The 22,635-nt window shown below is 37.4% G+C and overlaps 1 protein-coding gene and 1 long non-coding RNA gene across 4 annotated transcripts in view; one reads left to right on the forward strand and one right to left on the reverse strand.

Moving 5' to 3' along the window:
- Positions 1–22,635, reverse strand: part of LOC117674766 (uncharacterized) — a 58,471-nt gene that overhangs the window by 18,927 nt on the left and 16,909 nt on the right. The gene's annotated exons all lie outside the window — the stretch shown is intronic.
- Positions 1–22,635, forward strand: part of TNFRSF11A (TNF receptor superfamily member 11a) — a 39,357-nt gene that overhangs the window by 11,512 nt on the left and 5,210 nt on the right. The window contains exons 2-9 of one of the 3 annotated variants that reach the window (XM_034432951.3): positions 6,011–6,092; positions 8,663–8,788; positions 10,600–10,743; positions 11,366–11,459; positions 13,294–13,385; positions 16,573–16,695; positions 18,864–18,916; positions 19,225–20,014. In XM_034432951.3, coding sequence (XP_034288842.2) covers positions 6,011–6,092; positions 8,663–8,788; positions 10,600–10,743; positions 11,366–11,459; positions 13,294–13,385; positions 16,573–16,695; positions 18,864–18,916; positions 19,225–20,014 — 1,504 coding nt within the window. The remainder of the gene's footprint in view (positions 1–6,010; positions 6,093–8,662; positions 8,789–10,599; positions 10,744–11,365; positions 11,460–13,293; positions 13,386–16,572; positions 16,696–18,863; positions 18,917–19,224; positions 20,015–22,635) is intronic. The other 2 variants (XM_034432952.3, XM_087890259.1) reach the window with 2 other exon arrangements.

Here is a 22,635-nt window from a genome sequence, read left to right on the forward strand (position 1 = left end):
AAATACTATATTTATATAAATATTTTGTAAAGACCAACGAATAACAAAACTAGTTTTTCAATCTACAATCAAGCTACCTGGGCTAATTATTAGGGCCCATTCGTTAATAGCTGATATCCAGTATAACTAAGAAACTACCACCAAAAACTTATTAAAAAAAACAACCTCAAAATTTATGGACCTTTACTATCTAATGACAAAACTGAAAACAATGATCCATCTGAACAGCTAATTATTTATATGCTTTAAAGGTGCCAGGTTTTTATACTCCATCTGGTACTTGCAACAGCTTATCACAGCAGGTTGTGTCTTGCTAACTTCAAATTGATATGGTTACTTTCGCACAACAGGTGGAGTTTAAAACAAACAGCTTTTAAAACGATCTTAGTATTATAAAAAAAATAATCTACAACATTATTGGCTCACATCAGTCCATCAAAAGATCCATGGAAACTCCCTAGATTGCTTGGTCAGGTTTTATTTCCCTTAGAAAAGGAGGAATAGTGCAACTCTATCCTCTACCAATAATGTGCCTTGCTCATAATCAACTGAGCGAAAAGTAAGTTTAGTGGCCTGTGGATGCCCAATTTAGGTGACATTGATTAATAATTTTTAAAATATTTTTTCTCTTTCAACTTTTCATTAGATTATAGAATAAAATGCAAAAATGCAAAAGCAAATAAAACAGTGAGAGGGAGAAGGGGAAAGAGAAGTGAGGGGAGGAGGGAGAAAAGAAAAAAAGAAGCGTTGACTTCCGACTCCCTCTGTTGTGGTAAAATAAAGCATTAACATCGAACCTCAACTTTTTACTTTTTCATAATAATATAAACTAACCGTTTCTATAAAAACTAATCAGTCTAATCAGTAAAACCCAAAATCAAAGTTTCATTTTTTTCCCCACCTCAAGCACAAAGTCCAGAAGCCGTCTCCATGTAGCAACAAAAGTGCTGTAGGAAGTTAGCACCCACCCCTCTCCTAGGAAAATGAAATATTCTAGGAAATATTAAAAAGGCAGAATATTATACTTTCCCTAAAGGAGAAACATGTTTTTAAAGACAAAGCAGCTCCTTGCACCTCCCTCTCATTTCAGCTCCAGGGTGATGGGGTTAAGACCTTCACCCTCAGGACATGATAGGATTAGCTTCATTACCTCATCACCCCGCAAGATTCAACCAAGCCTGCCACTCAAGACAATCTACAAAGTTACCCTTACATGGCCCCATGGGAGTCTGACAACCAATCAGAATACATTTCTTACACAGAAACAGGAAGCTACAAGGCAGGGCCCAAGAGACGGTATAAATCTCTCTCCCTCTTTCACCCATGTGCTCTTTTTGTCCAGGACCTCAAACCATGTGGTCCTGTCCACCATTAAACCATCTGTCAAGAGTCTACATATTTCCAGTGTCTTTCTTTCCACTTGGAACTGAACCCAAATGGACATTTCTTCCAACAATACTTATATTTTTTTCTTTGATCAAAACGGTCAATTTAGCCATTTCTGGCAACACAATCAGCTTCTGTAGCCATTCGTCCAAGGTGGGAATCGAAATGTCCTTCCATTTTTGTGCGTACAGTAGTCTTAATCCTGTCAACATATACTGTAAGATAAAAGTTCCAATTTTTTTCCCAAGTCTTTTTCCATTAAACCCAAAAGAAAAGTTTCTGGTTTCATCTTCATCTTCATATTAAGAATTTTCTGTATTAAAATATGAATCTTACTCCAAAATTTCTTTGCTTTGTCACATGACAATAATTTTTAATATCATGTTTCCCCAAAAATAAGACCCTGTCTTATATTTTTTGAACCCCGAAATAAGTGCTTGGCCTTATTTTTGGGAAGGTCTTATTATTTTGGGGCATGTGGAACAAGACAAGATTCCTCTTGCCGTCTTACCTGATTTCCAGCTCTGTCTCCCTAACCCTAACCAGAGGAAGTGGCGGGGACCGGCTGCGCACGTGGTTAAATATTTTCAGGGAGGACTTATTTTGGGGGAGGGCTTATTTTTTATACCCGATGCTAAATAAAGCTGAACTGAAGCATTTCTTGCAGAGGGGGAAAAAAAATACATTTGGTTTAGAAGTGAAAACTGCAATTTTGTGCATGCTTAAACTGGAGATATCCCACTGAATTAATGCGACTTTATCCTGGTTATAAATATTTATACTGCAATGCATTAGTGTACTTATGTACTGTGTTATACATTAAAACATTAAAAGTCCAGCAATAAACTCATTTAAGATAAGTAAGTGGCAAGGGTTGGGTTTTTTGGGGTGGGTCTGGTTGTACATCATAATAAAAGTGAAAATAGTCTTTTTATCGCTTTATTGTGGACTGTCTATCAAGGAAGTAAACGAATTTGTTATACAAAAACTTATCTTCAAAGAAGGTGGAGGGTAGTTTAAAACATGTAGCAACAAGACTTCCTTTTGCTACAAAAGTTTGGAGAATAGGTTATGAGTTACTATAATACAAAAAAAAAAGAAAAAAGAAAAAAAGAAACTGGTTTGAGTGTGCTTAGGTTTTCTGATACTCTTTACAATTTGACTCTGTGTTCTTTGGAGTTTTGCAAATTGTTCCTTAAAGTAAAGGACTTTGCCCTTGTTTACCTCTAAGTCATTGTTAAATCTCTCCAATAAAGAGGAACTTTCAGACTGAACAAAGCATGATTTTTTTTCAAACCACATTTTATGAATGCGAACTTTGTAAGTACCCATTTCTTGAGTAAAAAAAGTGTGCATGACTTGCAAGACTTCCTCTCTCTTAAGAGTATCTCTTAAGTTGGATAGGGTAGGGTAGGCATGCTCCATTCTCTTTCTCTTAACATTGTCATCTTTTGAGAATTTGGAGACATGTTTTCTCTGTGGGTGCTGCAGCTATTTGTGACAGCTTCCTACCCGTTTGCCTGGATATGATGAACGTTTGTACTGAAGATACAATTGTTTTATTGCTATTTTACTGACTTTGTTTTAAAATTTCCCTAGGATGATTGCATATCTTATTGCAAATCATTTATTGCATAAAACAGGTGACATATGCTTAATTAATCCTAATAGTGGTAAATCAATTGGGATATCCAGAAAAATAAGGCTCAGCTTGATATGCCACCACATTGTAATGGGGCACAGCTTTGTCCTATTGATATAACTTGAATAGATTTATGTTGGATCGAATATCCATGACAGCGTATGCTTCCTTAGCCCCTTTTCTACTGAATTGTTGCATTGAATATTTTTTTGTCTGCCATTTGTTCTTTAGAAATTGAGCTGAGTTTAATTATAAATAATAAAATATGGGGTCCTTAGTAGTACTATCCAAGCTTGGTAGATTTCTTGAAAACATTTCATTACCAAACTAGGTAATCTCATCAGAATAAATTCAACTGTTTTCTTAAATAATAACTACTTTTCTTAATAATAAATCCTTTGTCTAGCTAACTGTTGTAGAAATTATATAGTTACAGATAGTTCTTGACTTATGGGCACAATTGTGTCCAATACTTCTGTTGCTAAGTGAGACAGTTGCTAAGTGAATTTTGCCCCATTAACTACCTTTCTGGCCACAGTTGTTAAGGGAATCACGACAGTTGCTAAGTTAGTAATATGGTTGCTCAGTGAATCTGGCTTCCCCATTGACTTGGCTTGTCAGAAGATGATCACATGACCCTGGGACACTGAACATCTCAACATCACTTGTGTCGGGGGGCATTTGTGGTGGCCTGAACACACTGCCAGCAAAAACAGGCTCCTGAGCTCCGTTTTCGGCTGCAATAGCCTCCTGCAACCCTCTGCCAGTGAAAATGGAGCTTAGGAGGGCCATGTGCGGCCTTCCTGAGCTCCATTTTCAGTGGGAGAAGCACAGTGGGCTGGTCCTTCACTGTTCCCAGGCCAGCCCCGTGGGTCAAATCTAAGTACCCACAGGCCAAATCCTGCCCCCGGGCCTTGAGTTTGACACCCCTGCTCTACAGTATGATATGACATGGTTACATCATTTTATCATTTGTTTATTGTCCATGTGTTGTTGTTTTGATATCATCCTGGTTTCTAAAAAATATCTATGAAATAAAATCTTGTTTCCTCCAACTCCTATTCACTGACTAGAATCACACTTCACTATGCTCCATTTCTATGTTGAAAATTATAGGGCCCAGGGAGGGATTTTCATACCATCTCAGGACAATCTCCAGTAATGGAGCATTGAGGTGCGTAGGGAGGAAGATTAGGAATGACTATACAAACTTCAATTATGTTCCTAGATTTGAAATCTGGAATTACTATTTTTGTGAGAGTCTACTGAGATTGTGGAGCCCCTTGTGTATGTAAACTCTGTATTCAGGAAAGGGGAAAGTTACACAACTGAGCCCCTCTGCAGAGTTTGCCAAGATTGTTTGCCAAGGCTTCAATAAAATTAGATCTATTTTGTTACGTTATAAATATTGCTAAGGAGTTGCCTTATTTGTTGATTACATTTGTATATTAGTTTTTAACCAAGTCCAGGTACATTCATGGTGTGACTATTTGAGTAAATTGTTCAAACAGTTCCAGATTACTACTGCAAAGTATCACAAATATAGTTGATTAATTATCATGGTTAGAAGGGAGTGGATTATAACTTCTGAAAATTGGGAAATTCCCCATCTCCCTTGCATTATCTTCTGATGAAATGAAACTCTATGAAGCATGTATTAATACTGATTTAATCTACTTAAAAGAACTATATTTTCAATTTTCAAGCAGAAACTGTCAGAAGAAGCTTTTTTTATATTTTCTCCCCAGTGTGAACATAATTTAGATAAAAAGATAGATGTGTATAATAGAAGCATCATGCCATATGTCCAGCAAAGTGGTAATTCAAGTTTTTGTGTAGTATTTCAAAAAGAGATTGACTAAAGACATAATACAAAGATAAAACAAATATGTTTTGAAAATGCTACTTTTTAAAAACCCTCTAGGTTTTTAAGGTCTTTAATCTATCTTGGGCTACTACAGTTAGGTTGTGACACAACATTGTGATATGTGTTTTCTCACTTTTTCTGCCCATTCTTCATATGACCATAGCTATTAGTTTAACTTCTCTATATTCACTATGCAGTTATATTACTTTTCTTAATGCAAGCAGATTGCCTTAATATTAACACCTTATATCAGGGCTGTCAAACTCACGGCCGCAGGCTGGATGAGTCACGTGCTGGCCACACCCATGCCTTAGCGAAGGGGAAAAAAGTCCCAATATGTCACGGGATGCTGCGAGTTTGACACCCCTGTCTTATATGGAATTACCTAAAATAGCAGGCCAGGAAGAATAGGAGCCAAAAAGGATATAAATCCAGCTGCAAAAATTTGGATGACCTGTAAACAGCAGCAAAGAGAGTTTACTGTTTCTCTTTGCTGCCATCTAGTATTTACTTGGATTTTAGCCACCCAGATATGGTAAACCTAAACATAAAGACAGAAAATAGGTCCAAAAGTAGTTACAAATCATCAGTTATATATATTCATATAAAGGTAGTCCTTGTTTAGCAACCAATATTGGAATTGACAACTCAGTTGCTAAGTGAAAAATCGCAGGACTACAAGTGTGCTTACAATTTTACTTCAGCTTTCCTTTGCTTTACAGCAGGGGTGTAAACTAGGGAATATGGCAAATATATGAGAGAGAAAGATGTGAAGATCATAAATATGACTATTAATTGAAATCTTTTTCAATATCATTTAACTACAAACAGTTGCTATACGAGGCAATCGCTAAACAAGGACTATCTGTACAGCTGTTTCTAAATTTGCGCTCTTCTGAAATGTTGATTTATAACATCTATTCCCCTAATTGGGAATACAGTGGAAATCATTGTACAACATACCTGAAGAGTACCAAATTAACGAAGACCGGTGTCATTGTAATGATATAAATGTATTTTTTAAACACAATCGGAAATAAAACTTGGGTATCCTTGAAAGATGTCTTAAACTAAAAGCAACTAAAGTATTATTACTGTTCTGTTCTGTCCTTCAGTTGTACTTACAAGTCAAGCCTTCCTGTAGCAGTGAGCAACATTATGAATATTCTGGCCGATGCTGCAACAAATGTGAACCAGGTAATACGCTAACAACAATTTTCTCACACCTAAGTCAAAAATGATTTTTAAGTAAAAGAATAATCTCATTATTATTGTTATTATTTTTAAATCTGATGTCTCATTAGGGAGAGGGTGAATTGCATTCTTATAACACTTTTTATGTTTCTCAAGAGCAGAACTGTGCAAACCAGAGATGGGTTTCAGCAGGTTCTGATCAGTTCTGGAGAACCAGTAGCGGAAATTTTGAGTAGTTTGGAAAACTGGTAAATACCACTTCTGACTGGCCCTGCCCACATCTATTCTCTGCCTCCCGAGTTCCAGCTGATCAGGAGGAAATGGGGATTTTGCAGTAACCTTCCCCTGGAGTGGGGAGGGAATGGAGATTTTACAGTATTCTTCTCCTGCCATGCCCACCAAGCCATGCCCACCAAGCTATGCCACGCCCACCAAGCCACGCCCACAGAACCGGTAGTATAAAATTTTGAAATCCACCACTGGTGCAAACATTTTGAGGGTAAAACCCACATTTGGATTTTAAATGGCAAGCTGTGGAGCAAAAATTCAAAGAGTGAGTTACAAGCAGTCCTAACTTATACAACAGTCCAAGCTGTTGTATAACAACTGTTTGAAATTACCACAGACTTCAAAAACAACTACCTATGACTTGTCCTTGAAGTTATGACTCCTACACACAAGCAAACCTACACACGTAAGGTGGTCACATTTCAGACATTTGGCAACTGTCTTGCACTTATAACTGATTGCAGAGTCTTGCAGACACATTATCCCAATTTATGATTTTTTTGCTGTTTTTCCAATAAAAACACCCATTGGATATGTTGGATTTGCTTAATGACTACATGGCTCACCAAATAACCATGTGATTTGCTTAATGACTCCAAGAACAGTTGTAATTTTGTGTCATGTCATTGATGACTACAATTACTTAGGACCAAAATTCTGAACTGAATTGTGGTCGTACGTCGAGGATTACCTGTATATGTTTAAAATTAATTAGATGTAGTTAGTAGGATTATTATAGGAGTATGTAATCCTTTCCATTCCAATATAGTAAAGTGAAATCTTTGAGGTAATTTGAGTATGGGGAGAGCTCCACTTGAGGGCAAAATAGAATCCTTAGCCCACAAAATTTGCACTCACATTCAGACAATTTTTCCTCATAAAATCAGGAATCTGTATAGTAACTAGCTGAGTATTACCGGTATCTCATTATATGCAGGTTGAATCTGGCAGGGTAATTTGAAACGAGAAATTATAGAATGTTTACCTATTGAGATAACTAACAGAGATTTATATTCCTGATTTAAAAATTAAAATTTAAAAATAACTTTAATTATTTGAAGGAAAATGTATAGGATACTCAGAACTGTGTTTGCCAGTTATCTCCTCAGGCTGTGTATTCTGCATTGGTTAATTTATCAATGCAATGTCTCCTGCACTGATATTTAGGAATATGGATTCTACACAGCAGTTGGGAAAACCTTGAGTCTCAAAGGATAAATCAGTTTAGAAAGAAATTTTCTGAACTCATTTTGAACAATTTCCTCCTAGGTGGTCATGCTCAGAACAGACAGTGCTTCTGAATCACATAAACTATTTAAAGAGAATGAATCATAGCTTCAGCATTTAAAACCAATCAGAAGATGCCTTCAAGAAAGAACTTGAAAGACTTGTGGTGCTTCCAGGCAGATTCTGTTATAATATGAAAAGCCATTGTGTGCTTATTTCTTCCTTTTCTCTGAAATTTTGAAATATGAATACTTGGAAAATGTGGGAATACAGGTAGTCCTCAATTTACAACCACAATTTAGCCCAAAATTTATGTTGCTAAGTGAAACATTTGTTAAGTGAGTTTTGTCCCATTTTACTATTTTTTTCGCCACAGTCGTTACTTCAGTTGTTAAATTAGTAACATGGTTGTTAAGTGAATCTGGCTTTTCCATTGACATTGCTTGTCAGAAGCAAAAAAACTGATCACATGATTCCAAGACGTTGCAACCGTCAAAAATATGAACCAGTTGCAAAGCATCTGAATTTTGATCACATCACTGTGGGGATGCAGCAGCGGTCATAACTGTGAAAAATAGTCATAAGTCACTTTTTCAGTGCTGTTGCAACTTTGAACGGTCACTAAGTGAACTGTTGTAAGTCGAGGACTACCTGTATTATAAATGGAAAACAATAATTGAACAATCTACTATATAAATTCTTGTGCATAAGGCAGGGGGATTGTACATTAAAAACATCTTGAAATTCCATGTTTTACATAGACAGTGATTGTTTAGTACCTCATATCCAAGGTAACTACATGCTTCACTATGAATTGTCCAATTCTGTTGTTAAATCAATTTGATTAACCAAGTGTTTGATTCTGATAATGTAATAAGCATCTAAACTGATGGCATTATAATGTGTTTTGGTTGTTCAGCCCACTAATTCAGTCATAACTGGCCATATTTTGCCATGTGCTGACTCCCCTAAGGCGATCCATGTAGGCCTGAGAGAGCCAATATTGCTAATTCTGAAGTATTTAACATTTCATCACTCTTTCCTGTTGTTCTTCTCAGGAAAGTACATGGTCAAAAAATGCACTGCCTTTTCAGAGACTGTATGCAAACCCTGTGGCTCAAACGAGTATATGGACATCTGGAATGAAGAGGAAAAGTGCTTTCTTCATAAAATATGTGATAGAGGTAAGGGAAACACATGGACTGTTATATTGCTTCTCATTTGTCAGGGAGATGACTTTTAGGAGAGCAGATGAAGACTTTTATTTTGAGTTGGTAGAGGTGGAAAAGAGGGATATGCAATAGAACAGTGGTCCCAAAATCTTTTTGAGCTTTAATCGAAATCTCTTAGGATGTCAGGACAACTCTCACAAAATGACTGCTTAGATGACAAGAATCTTGCCATAAGCATGGCCTGTCCCAAAACACGAATATCCCAGAAGGCAAATTGATGAGATCAGAGATAAATAACATAGTCAAGGTACTGTATGTAAAAGATGGGATTTGAACATCAAAGTTAAGATCCTATCTTTGGACCCAGGTTCCAATCCTGAGTTTGGGTCAGTTAGATTCTCTTAACCCTTGACTGAGAAGTTGAAAACATCTATCATGTACTGGACCAGCCTGGTAAATTAAAATACATAACCTTCAATGAAGAGACCCATATAAACTCCTATAAATTAAACAACATCATGCTCAGCTGTGACATTCAATTTTAGTCCATTTTTTCTGCAGTAAACCAGGAACATTCAGTTTTTCCATAAGAACCTCTTCAAATCATCCTGAAATGGATTGATTTGGGCTGATAGTGAAATATTCAACACAAAGACACAAGCATTCCATGAGCTGAGCATAGACACATACAGTATATCTCACCAAAGCAAAACATACAGCAAAACAGAAAGAAAGAACTTGGCTTTTTGCTATACCCTTTAGTTCTATAGAACAGTGGCTCCCAACCTTTTGAGCACCAGGAACCAGTTCCATGGAGAGAGGTTTTTCCACGGACTGGAGGGGGCATGGTTACGTGTGCTGACTCCCCATCCCGCGGAATGGGCTTCACTTATTTGTGCAGCTTGGTTTCTGGCATACCGTGGCCCAGTGCCAGTCCATGACCCAAGGTTTGTTGGGGATCCCTGCTGTAGAATGTTCTTCATCAGCCCTTAATTCAAGGACACTTATCAGCTTCAAAATACAGGACTATAACTCAGGGGTGAAATCCAGCAGGTTCTGATTGGTTCTGGAGAACCAGTAATGGAAATTTTGAGTAGTTCGGAGAACCAGCAAATGCCACCTCTGGCTGGCCCCAGAGTGGGGTGGGAATGGAGATTTTGCAGTATCCTTCCCCTGCCATGCCCACCAAGCCACACCACGCCCACCAAACTGATAATAAGAAAATTTGGATTTCATCACTGCTATAACTATATTGTGATTTATTTATTTTTTAAATTAGGTAAGGATGCCTTTCTTAGAAAGGCAAGCAAAAGGTGGGTATTACTTGAATTCGTTTAGGCACCTTATTTGAAATTCTACAAGAAAAAGGACATCTCTATTTAAATCATCCCTTTAGCCTCCATAAAGAGATTTCTTGTGTGACCCTTATAACCTCCTACAACATTGAGCAACATCATGATCAACTGTGACATTGAATTCTAGAACATGAACACTCAATTTTTCCCATAAGACACTCTTCTATTCTCACCACTTACCACATATTTACTTGTTTCCCTATAGTTTCATTTACGGTACGATTGATTGACATATTGAATGTTTATTATTGCTTAATACTTGACATAGCAGCTAATACTTATTCCTGGTATATCACTTTGAATTGCAACAGGCAGCATTCAGAATCGGTCATGAATGAGGAAATCTGTACATTATGCAAGCAGCAACATTGCCTCACTTGAAAAGAATGCTCACTTGTGTGTCTGTTATGATACAAACTTTATGTCAACTTTCATTTCCACCTGCTTTCCCCTTTTTTGCATTTAAAGGAAAAGCTTTAATAGAAGTGATTCCAGGAAACAGCACATTCCAAAGACAATGTGCCTGTACTGCTGGCTACCATTGGAACAGTGACTGTGATTGTTGTCGGCGAAACACAAAATGCTCACCTGGTTCTGGAGTGAAATTTCCTGGTAAGATTTAAATTAACATCTCTGAAAGTTTTATTTTATTTGTCAACCCTGCTGAATGTACGTACTACTGATGAGCTGGATTGACAGTGGAGGTGTCCTGTTAATGAAACTTCTTGGAAAGATGTGGTTTTCTTCCACATTGCTTAATATTAGATATGTAGAATTATGCCACTGAAATTGGGGTAAATTTCAGTCCTGGGTGATATGCCTCAATTAATCTTATAATGTTATATCTTTTTATTATTATTATTTTGTCTGATTGTTAGTTAACAGTTTTATCATGGGAGGAATAGTGTGTAGAAATAATACTTAAACATCGTGTTGGTTATTTAGCACATTCTTGGTATTATAATAGCATGAAAGTGTAGGTATATATCTGTATGTATATGAACCTGCTTATATGCAAAAATAATCAGTGTGCTTGTTTCCAATGCCTTGAAACATTTAAAAACCAGTTTTTTATCCAATAAACAAATAATCAAAAAGGCTGAAGTGTTCTAAATAGTAACACTTCAGTGTGTGCAAAAATACATCTTAAATATTTGGTTATCAGCAAATTGTTTTCAAGTGATGCTTTTCAGAGAAGTGGTGCTCTGCTCAGCGTGTTGTTATATTTCCACAGTACAGCAAGATAAGAATACAGTGTGCGTACCATGTCCCACTGGTTATTTTTCTAATGTCTCCTCTGCAACTGATGCATGCAAAGCCTGGACAAAGTAAGTTTCATATACATTTAACAGTGCACTAGGAAAGACACAAAGGAAATCTTTGGATGTCTGTGTTGTACTGTATTTAGAAACACTGATGTTGGTTGCAGAAAATGAAATAATTTGTCATTGCCAGTAATTAGCCTCGAAACATTAGAATCTAGAAATCCTCACTTATTTGATCATGCATATTTAGTGGCATGAACATATTCATATTAAAATTGCTTTAATTTTGTAATAATAGCTGCATTTGCTCCTTTTCTCAGCACCAATTCTTAAGTATTTGTGTTTTATCTAAAATTGAGACCTGCAGTAGGCAGAGTTTTTCCTCCTCAGCAACTTTACCATATAGAGATTTCATCTCCCAGAATTCCTTGGGAGATAAAAGTCCACATCTCTTAAAATAGCTGAGGGTGAGAAATACAGCAAGAGGAAAATGAGAAATAGATCATGAAACAAAAAGGAAGTAGGAATATTGTTTACTCTTTGAAATTAAGGAAATTCATTTCTCTTCCATTCCTTTCATTTCATTAGTTAACATGAAATGAATAAATTGAAAAATTAATTGTTTGTTTAAGTATGAAAAGACCATTTAAGTCAGGGGTCCCTAACCTGTGGGCCGCGGCCGACTAGTGGGCCATGAGGGGTTTGCAACCAGGCTGCAGAAACTGCCGGTGAGCATGGATGTGCATGTGCATCCTCATTTGCGCAAGCAGCAGGCAAGTGCACGTGCACACTCCATTTAAGTGAGCAACAGGTGTGCATGCACACCACTTGCACAAAAGGAGCTGTGCGCTCACTTGCTGGCCACTTGCGCGGAACCATCCCCCCTCCCCCCACCAGTCTACAAAGTCAGAAAGGTTGGGGAACTCTGATTTAAGGTAATATAAATAAGAACTACCCTTAAAAAATTGAACTATTTTTTAAATTGTTTTAACTGAGTAGCAATTAGGGATTACCATAATGCAATTTATTGTAAACCCATCTGTTATGACATAATGTTACTGTGTGATATGTCATGATAACCTGGTTCAACAAAACTTGCTTTAAAAATTCAGGCAGTGTTGCATCCATATATGCAAATGCAATCATTGGCTTGCTGTAGAAAATCAACAGGCCTCCTTACTGATCATTAATTCTCACAGTCCCATATGAGACTAACAGGATTAAACAATGTAGGAATAAATATTTACAAATTTGGTTTTGAACTTCATTAGATATTAAATATTATACATGAAATTGGCTTTCTTTTTCCTCTTTTATAATATCAGTGTCAGCCTTCTACAGTCTGCTTCTCTCCAGATCAGATAGCCTGATATACCATACCATTCCCATGTGGTGGGGAATTATGGGAGAGATTATAGAGAGTCCAGGTGACTCTGGGGGAAATAAGGAAGAATTATCATATATAAGCAAAGAGGGTTAAAACATTCCTTAAAACAAGGAAACATCTGGGAATATCTGGGAAACAAGATAGTATTTGGAAAATATCATGTAGGATTCTCCCTAGTTCACTGGAATGTAAAAGGGAGGGGAAGTAAAGTATAATCAGGCTTATAAGATTCTCTTATTACAACCTACGGTATTTTAATATAATTCTAGTCTTGCGTGGAATTGGTTTCTTGATCTGGTCCACCTTATAGGCTAGCAGGAGTCTATCATATCTAAAGAACACAAAAATTTACTAAAGGAAATACAGTATGAGGTATGAATGTCATTGCATTAAGCATTGCCTCACTACCTCTTTATGCTATTAGTATGTTCTCCAAAACGTACATTACTTTATTAGCATGTCTCATCCAAAAACAATATAATTTATCACTTTCCATTTTATTTAATTTAGTTGCACAGCTTTGGGAACAGAGGAAAAGATTCCTGGGAATAATTGGTCTGATGCAGTTTGTAAGATACAAGAGAAAACACATTCAGAAGATGGTAAATACGAAAGCACCAACTGAACAGTAATATTATTTTAAGATTTTCTGACATTTCTATAATTAAAGTTACCTTTTATTTTGGTTTCATCCCATGATATGGTGAACTGCTCAATAGCTTTAGTAATGCTATGAGTGATGTTAGCAGAAGCTCCTGGTAGGGTTTTGTTGCTGGTAAGAGTTGAATTGGAGTTGGGTAGCTAATCATTCCAAATAAATAAAATTCCAAAAGGTAAGAGTGATACTAATAAAAATCCACAACAGAGCTAAGGATAGGTAGAGAACTCTAGTGGCATAAGGAAAGCCAACTTGCCTATTAAGTAGGAACTCCACAATCAAACTCCAAAAAAGAAATGGCAAATTGCTTTGGTATTTTGACAACAAATGTATATGAGCATGCCTGAAATATGAAGTAAAGTTTAAGTGCCAAATGAGGAGAATATGAAGCAGGAACGTACTCTTCCAATTATTGGGGAACTATATTGAATTCGTGTGAATAGAACTGAATGTGATGACATGACTAGACCAAAGAAAATCTAATCACTGATCGTGTCAGTATTGAAAGCAATTTCTTGTTTTACAAGGACATGTTGCAATTGTAACATGAAAAGCATGAACCAAGAACAATTTGAAATTGTAAATGCATAAATGAAGTGAATGAATTTGGTGGACATCAATGGGCCACTTTAGATTAATAATAAATGATTATATGAGAATTGCCTAGGGCAGGAGACAAAATAAAGAGAAATGGAGGTCAGTCAGCCCTATATGAAGTAATGGAGATCCTATTCAACAAAGGAATTTGGGCTGTTGAGATAAGGTGATTGCATTGTCAAGGCAGACAGCCCATCCAATTTGTCTCAGTAAAGAAATTTGGGTAGCCTGAAGCCACAACATTCTTGTATTGTAGGAGCAGGTTGAAATGCTTCCAGGTTAGAGGGTTTACGGATTGCCTGAAATATACATCCCATCCTGAACAACCTTCAGGATATGCCAAGGATGTTCTGGCAGCCTTGATACTTCAGCACTGAGCAACAGCATGATGGAATTTTCCAGCCAGGAAGACTTTCTGAGTACATAGGATTACCTGTAGTGTGCTTCAGAGCTGACCAGCATGGTCAATCTTTGGTAGCTACAGGATTATCTGACACAAATGCTAAAAATACCCAGCCTGGAAAAATAAACAAGCATAACTCAGAGAATCTGAGTATGGGATGTCCGCAAACAACATAGAAAAATAATAACTGTGTTTGGCAAAGTTGAGGAAAGTTGAAGAAGAGGAATAAAATGGATAAACTAGATGGAGAGGAATGGATAATGATGTAGGAGGAGTGGCAGAAACTGGAGGTGGAGTTAAAAGAGAGCTCAGCCTAGAATCTCTACATAGACACAAGCAGACTTAAGTCCAACCCCCTTTGAATTTTTTACACTCTTACCTAACTCCAAACAGGTGTTAACCATTAGTTGAGAAGATTCCTATGTATAGGCTATTTAGCATTAAATCAATAAATTAAATAAATAAAATTGGATAAATAAATTAATTGGACTTGCAGGTGTGGATTTGATCTTTCATGCTTGACAAAGGCTGATCAAAGGAAGATCATTGGAACCGCAACAGATTATGTAGTGGGCAGGTTGAGATAGTGGATATTTGCTCATAGATATTTGTTTGCAAAGATTTAAAGATGCAAAATAAAAAAATACTGTTATCAGAAATTGATATTTTTTTTCTGCCAGTTTTTGGCAATATAATCCAAGGCTGCTCTCTGGGTTAACAAAATTGGGGCTGGGTTTATGGGTTGCCCAGTTCTACTTTAACCAGAATACAAGAGGCCTAAAAAGGGAAAAACTTAACCAAGTTAAATTGGACAAACATAACCCACAACTTTACTAGTTAACACACTGGTTCTCAGAATTCATATCTTAAATGCTATTTAGCAATGTTCGGAATATCTATGTCCTGCTGTGATATAAAGAAAAACTTCAATTTTTCAAAGAAATACATTTATATGTTATTATCCATTCTGTTATTGTAAGTTTTAAAGATTCAGTTACAGGTAGTGTTCATTTAACAACTACTTGTTCAGTGACTGTTTAAAGTTACAACAGCACTGAATGAGTGGCATTTATAGCCAGTCCTCATAATTGGGGCTATTACCAAATCCCTGCAGGCTCTTGGTGACTGGCTCACAACTCGTAGCTTCCAACAAGTTAGTCAATGGGGAAACTAGCAGATTACAAAAGATGACCACATGATAACCCACTTAATGAAGGCATGGAATTTGGTTAACAATAAGAAGTGCTGGAGTCGTTGCCACTAAGTCTTCGGAGAAAGGAGGCATAGAAGTTGAACAAATAAATAAATAAATAAACTAAGCGGTGCAGTCACATAACTTTGTGCTTCCTGGCTATGTTGCTTAGCGATGATCCTAATTGCCATTATTAAGCATGGACTACCAATAAAGTCTCAGTATCTTCTATGCTAGGGGTCCCCAACCCCCAGTCTATGGACTGTTACTGATTGATGGCATGCCAGAAACCAGGCCACACAAATAAGCGAAGCCCCATCTGCAGGATGCAGGCAGCACATGAAAGCATAACTCCTCCAGTCCACAGAAAAAAACCCCTCTCTATGGAACTAGTCTCTGATGCCTACTAGGATAATATATGTGCACATGGAATAGAGCCTATTCTTGTTCTACTGCCCCTCATGCACTCAGATATGTTGGACTCTCATCAAATAATCATCAACAACTTGAACTATTTCTGTGACTATAACTCAGCTATTTGGGACAGGACTATAGTATGACTTACTCCAAAATGAGGTGGGCCATGCACAATACCTTCAAAATATCTTAATGTTGTGTCTGCTTTTTCCAGCATGAAAATTCATGGATAAAAGTTAATCTTAGATGTGGATAGGGTATGTGTGAATTATCTTGCAGGACACAAATAGTGCAAGCATAGATTGAAAATTGCATATGCTGTAAACTATAACCAGCTTCTAGTTTGTCCTTTTGTTTTTTATTTAAAATATTTCTATTTTCAATAATGAAAGACAGTGAAATTTAATAGTCAACCACTGCAAAGTTTCCCTGTACTATTTGATTAAGAAATAGGTTTGTTTTTTTAAAAAAGTAGATCCAACGTGATATTTCCTGAGTCTAAACTTTTTAATTCATTGTCAGTTTTTCATTTTCCAGAAAACAAAAAATTATTTTATGTATTGATTGTTCCACTCCTCCTCATTGCCTTGGCTGCTATAATTATCCTTACTGTATATTATCGAAGTAAGGGAAAACTTCTGACAGGTATGTAATACCTAATGACTTCTTATATTATTATAAAAACTACATTTAACAGACATTTTTATTTAAAACTCTTAACCTGGTTATTATAAAAGCCAGATTACTTTTTTACACTTTTCTTTTTATATATCGTTTTAGTTCTAATTTTTAGACGTCCATTGCAGTTTTCACAAATGTACCCGTGTGATCTAAGGGTATGTAGGAGCGTCCAATGTTTTCTAGGCTGAAGGTCACACATGGCTTTTGGGTGGTATCTTGGCAGCTGCAACTGGAAAAGTGAGGCCAGAGCAAAGAAGTTGCTGCAGGCAGGACAGAATCCAAGTTTGACATATTTAAGTTAGAATTTAAATTAAATAGAGTTGATTGTGATTACTGTCTATGTATTTAATAATGTCTGTGTTGCATGAAAAATTGGGGGAAGGACACATACAGTAAGGCTGCCAATTGTGTAACTCCGATCTACAGCTAAGGACTCTGTCCCTCTTACAACTTGAGAAGTAACTCTCTCAAGCCATTTCTTGAGCCAAAATTAAATGAAAAGTGCTATACCCATAGGTGCTTTATTAATGGAATAAATGGAAGCGTGCAATTATGAAAGTATTGCCCAGTTCTTTGATCTTCACATTTATATCATCTTGTGTGTCAGACTCTAGAAGGGTGGCTGACAGGCACACAAACATTTACATCTGTTTCAAAGGAAGATTTAATTGCAAGTAATTGCACTTTGCTTCCTCCACTGAAATAATAGGACTCCTAAGAAAGTGCTGTAACAGGGCTATTTGTCTCCATCGCACTCATCAGCAATAGATTTTCTGAAGCTGAAAATAGGATTTTGAGGCTGGTTTGATGCAGCTAAATATAGTTGGACAAAATGGCTTCACATCTGAATTGGGAGCTGATTTAAGGCTATGGGCCAACCTGAAACAATTCAATTTCGAAATTGAGTGTCAGTCAAGGTTAAGTGGCTTCTGCTCTCTGAGAATAATCCTCTAAATCAGGAGTGTCAAAATCACAGCCCATGGGCTGGATAAGTCACATGCTGGCCAAGCCCACCCCTATTTTAGCGAAGGGGGAAAAGTCATGATACGACATGTTACAACGTGACACCACAAGTTTGACACCCCTGCTCTAAAAGGGATGGACACTAGTAGCTCCTAGAGCAAATCAAGGCATAGTAGTTTCTGAATTTGATAAATTTATATGTATCATTTAGAATTTTAGGGCAAGAGAAAGATATTTTTATAATATCATTCTCTTAACTTTTTTAGTCTAATAATTAAATCTGTATATGATATTCTTTCAGCAACAGACATAAATAAATGCATTCTTCCACATAAAAAGCAAGCAGTTTTTCGATCCAATTATGTATGTATGTATTACCAAATCCGTAGAATACGTTTCCCAGTAAACCCATGAAACCCATTTCCTCAACTAAGCTAATGGCAGCACTTCAATTGGTTTATTTTTTCTTTTCAACTCTTCCTAGTGCTATATATATATATACAATTGTTCTTTTGATAATTCATGTGACATTCCTTGCAACAGACTAGCCAACCAATCACCCACATGCAGCTAGGTCATTAGCAAGTCAGTCATAAATTGATGGCACATGATATGGAACAAAGACCCAAGTGATATGGAATGTTCTGTTTTAGTCATGGATAGATTGTCAAGATAGACACATCTTCCATTTGTAAAGTGAAGGGGGGCATCGGGAATCATTTTGCAACTCACATTTTACCACAAACCCTTCAAAAGCAAACTATTTTTAGCAAAGTATATTTAAAAACAAATTGACACCACAATATTTAAGAATGAATTATTATGCAAGCTTTCTTAATTTGTGCATAGGTGTGTCATCTTTTTCACTTACTTTTAAGTCAGTGAACACAATTACAGCAAATGTACAAGTCTATTGAAATTAATGCTTTAAAAGCGCTTCACTCTGTGAGAAAAGTTAATGTTATATATCTATTATGATATGTCTCAATCTGATGGTTCACTGTGAATAAATAGTTCAATCCTATCTTTAATATTGAATGTTTATAAGTGTTTTTGTAAAGATTTTTTAAAACAGCTAGCCATAATGTGTACAGTTGCATTTGTGGTTCACTAATATTCTGCGAAAATGCTAGACTCTAACTGAATACTGTTTCTATATTTCTCTCCAGCAGATTTACAATACTGGGCTCAGGAAATATGCCACCAAATAAAAGGGAAAAAGGTGAATTCTAAGGCTTTATGGATTTATAGCTTTTTATGTTTTGTCGTGGTTTGCTCTATTCTGATATCTTCGTTTGTCGGAGAACTCTTTAAGTGGTGAAATAAAGTTGTAATTTGTAAAACTGTTTGGTTGACATAAGGTCAAAAGGAAATGATGAAAGTATAAGAAACAAAAAACCACAAAGACTCCCTTGGCTTTAAGCCATAGGAATTTTTTAAAAAATTGTTGCAATTTGTCTGCAGTTTGCTAGGTTTACTTAACAGATTATCAATACTACTATAGGAAACGGTATATTCTTTTCTTTGCAGGATTCTTCTTGTGATACATTTGTAAACACAAATGTAGCGCATCCTGCTGGCCTTCAGCTTTTGGGAGAGACTTATTTGCTGGATCTTGACAAATATTGCTTTCCTGATGAGGTACATTACTCATGTGAGCATCTCCTGAGTGGAAAAGATGATCCTGAGGAAATACTTTACGGATCAAGGGAAAATTTCCCGGCATTGTTTCTAACTACCATTTCTGAAGACGACTCCTTTAGACAGATTCCTATGGAAGATGAATACATGGACAAAGTATCCCATGGGCAATGTTACTTACCTTTAGTCAGCCAATCTGACAGCAAACCGACATCGCCCTTCTCTGAACCGTTAGAAGTGGGAGAGAACGATAGCTTGAATTACTTCTTCACAGGAACGGAAAATCTGGAGGAATTAGTACACTGCTGTTGCTTGGATCCTATTCATGCTTCCTCAGATAAATACCTGCAGAGTTCTTGTAATCATTTCACTTGTGCCAAGATGAGAGATGTTGATACTGAAGATGCTGGTACTTCCCTACTATTGTCTGAAGAAAAGCATAGCTTTGCCAGCTCATCTTGTAGACAACCTCCTAACAAACTGGACAATGCCGCAGATTCCTTAAAAGAAAATGGATCATCTCTGCTAGGCACCTGTGGTTTGGAATCTTCTTCTGTAGACCAAAATGGGTCAGCAAACAATATTGGAGACCAAAGTGACTCATCTGACGGAAAGGACCAGAATACAAAAAGAACCTCTGAGTCAAGCTGCAATTTTTCAGATCCACCAGCAGCATCCGGTAAGCCCTCTATAGGAAGCCCACTTTATTGTTAGTGAAAAGAAAAGGTAAAGGAGTCCCTGCGAATTATATTCCTCTAGTCGTTGCCGACTATAGGGGATGGAGCTCATCTGTGTTTCAAAGCCATTGAACCAGCGCTCTTTGAAGACATTTCCAATATCATGTAGTCGCCATGACATGACAGAGCGCTGTTACCTTTCACGTAGCGCTGTTATCTTTCCACCAAAGTGGTACCTTTCTATCTACGTACTTACATTTGCATGCTTTCAAATTGCTAGGTGTGCAGGAGCTGGGATGAGGACGAAAGTTCATACGTTGTGTGGTGCTCAGGTCTCAAACCTGGGCTGCTGTTTCCAGCCAACAAGCCCAGTATCTTAACCACTGAGCCACCACGCTGCCTGCTTTTATTGTTAGTGAGAGGTAGATATTATAAAGCATTGACAGAGCAGATTGCAGCACCCACCTTATATTGAAAAAAGCTAAATAAAGACAGGTTTTGTTAGTATTTGTATGTGAGACTAAGAGATCTGAGTTCTGTAGGTTATGTTGGGAAATTAAATCAGTAGGAAACAATTTATGTATTGAAGTCAAGATAACATACATAGATGTAGCAGTATACAGTATACAATTCTAGAGGTCAATGCAGAAGACGAAGAAGAAAGGCAAGTCAAATGAAGGCATTGTAGACCTTAGATCTATACTTTACTTTACTTTACTTTACTTTTATTTTATTTATATACCGCCCTACTCCCGAAGGACTCAGGGCGGTGAACAGCCAACAATAAAATACATAGATACAAAATTTAAAAAGCAGAAATAAAATCGAATTAAATAGTTTGGCCCAGACAGATTAAAATCCCAGTCAGTTTAAAACAAATTTAAACTTTGAGGATTAAAAATATTAAACATATTAAAATATTTAAATTATTTTAAAAAGAGGGAGAAAGTTAGGTCAGGCCCGCCTGGTGAAATAAAAAGGTCTTTAGAGTGCGGCGGAAGGTGCGCAGATCCAGGACCCTCCGTATCTCCGGGGGGAACTCATTCCAGATAGTAGGTGCCCCCACAGAGAAGGCTCTCCCCCTGGGGGCCGCCAGTCGACATTGTTTGGCCGACAGCACCCGGAGGAGCCCCTCTCTATGAGAGCGTACCGGCTGGTGGGAGGCTATTGGTAGTAGGCGGTCCCGCAAGTACCCAGGTCCTGAGCCATGGAGTGCTTTAAAGGTGGTGACCAAAACCTTGAAGCGCACCCGGAAGACCACCGGGAGCCAGTGCAGCTCACGCAGGAGGGGTGTTACATGGGAGCACCATGTCGCTCCCATTACCACCCGCGCGGCTGCACTCTGCGCCAGTTGGAGCCTCCGGGTACTCCTCAAGGGGAGCCCCATGTAGAGAGCATTACAATAGTCCAGGCGGGAGGTGACGAGGGCATGAGTGACCATGCATAAGGAGTCCCAATCCAGAAAGGGACGCAACTGGCGAATCAGGTGGACCTGATGAAAAATCCTCCTGGTCACGGCTGTCAAGTGCTCTTCTAAAGACAGCCATGAATCCAGGAGGACGCCCAAGTTGAGCGCCCTCTCCATGGGGGCCAATGATTCGCCCCCAATAGTCAGTAATGGCACCAACTGACTATATCGGGACGTCGGAAACCACAGCCACTCGGTCTTGGATGGATTGAGCCTGAGCCTATTCCTCCCCATCCAGATCCGCACGGCCTCCAGGAACATCACTTCAAGGGCATCGTTGGGGTGGTCAATGTTCAAATCTGAACATTGAAATTACATTTGTTCTTTATTCATTTTTGAGATTACAGTATAAAAATCTAAGATTCAGGCAGAAAAGTGGAAAATCATGTTTAAAGCAATTACTTCATATTGCTTCATAGTAAGGTTGGCTCTGCATGCTAATCTAGCAGTTAATTTTAAAGATCATTTAAATAAGGCAAGAACATTTATTTTTTTCTGGGATTTTGGAAAGGTTAGACCCAATGTGATTATATTCTGGTGCCAGTGGTTTTTCTCCACCCAGCAAACAAAGTATGCTTTTTGGCACTCTTTATCTTGGTCAAGCTAGTTGGCTAGCCAATGTTGTGGTGATGGTTAAAAGGAAAAAAAAAACATTCACAGTGAACCTCCAATTACAAATAGAGATGTACAACTAAAGGAGATGAAAATATTAGTCATATTTTTTTATGGCATCCTTTATACTATATTGTACATTTTCCAAATATGCTGGGCTATGGTCCTTATCATTTACAGTTGAGAAACAATTAGCTACAATAGTAGACACTGTAGTTTCATGCGAGTGTAGAGAAGATTGTTGCATAGAAGCACTTGAACAGTATTTTCAGGATAATTTGATAATTATTTTTGCCCCTTGACAGTTATTCTGTTGAACAAAATATGGAATATTCACAATGATAACCAAAATTCATTAAACTTGGGGAGAATTCATTCTAGGCAGCAGGTGGTGCTATAGAGAAGGCACAAGTCTTGATAAATGAGTGTTTAATTGAAGGAACCTGGAAAGTGCTATCCCTGCAGGATCAGATATTACAGGACAGAGGTCCCAAACCTTTCCAGCTTAGCAGCCCAGCCCAGCGGGGGATGACAATATGTGAA

This window comes from Pantherophis guttatus, chromosome 3 (genome assembly GCF_059756535.1).
Source record: "Pantherophis guttatus breed Tessera chromosome 3, ASM5975653v1, whole genome shotgun sequence".
In the NCBI taxonomy this organism is placed as follows: domain Eukaryota; kingdom Metazoa; phylum Chordata; class Lepidosauria; order Squamata; family Colubridae; genus Pantherophis; species Pantherophis guttatus.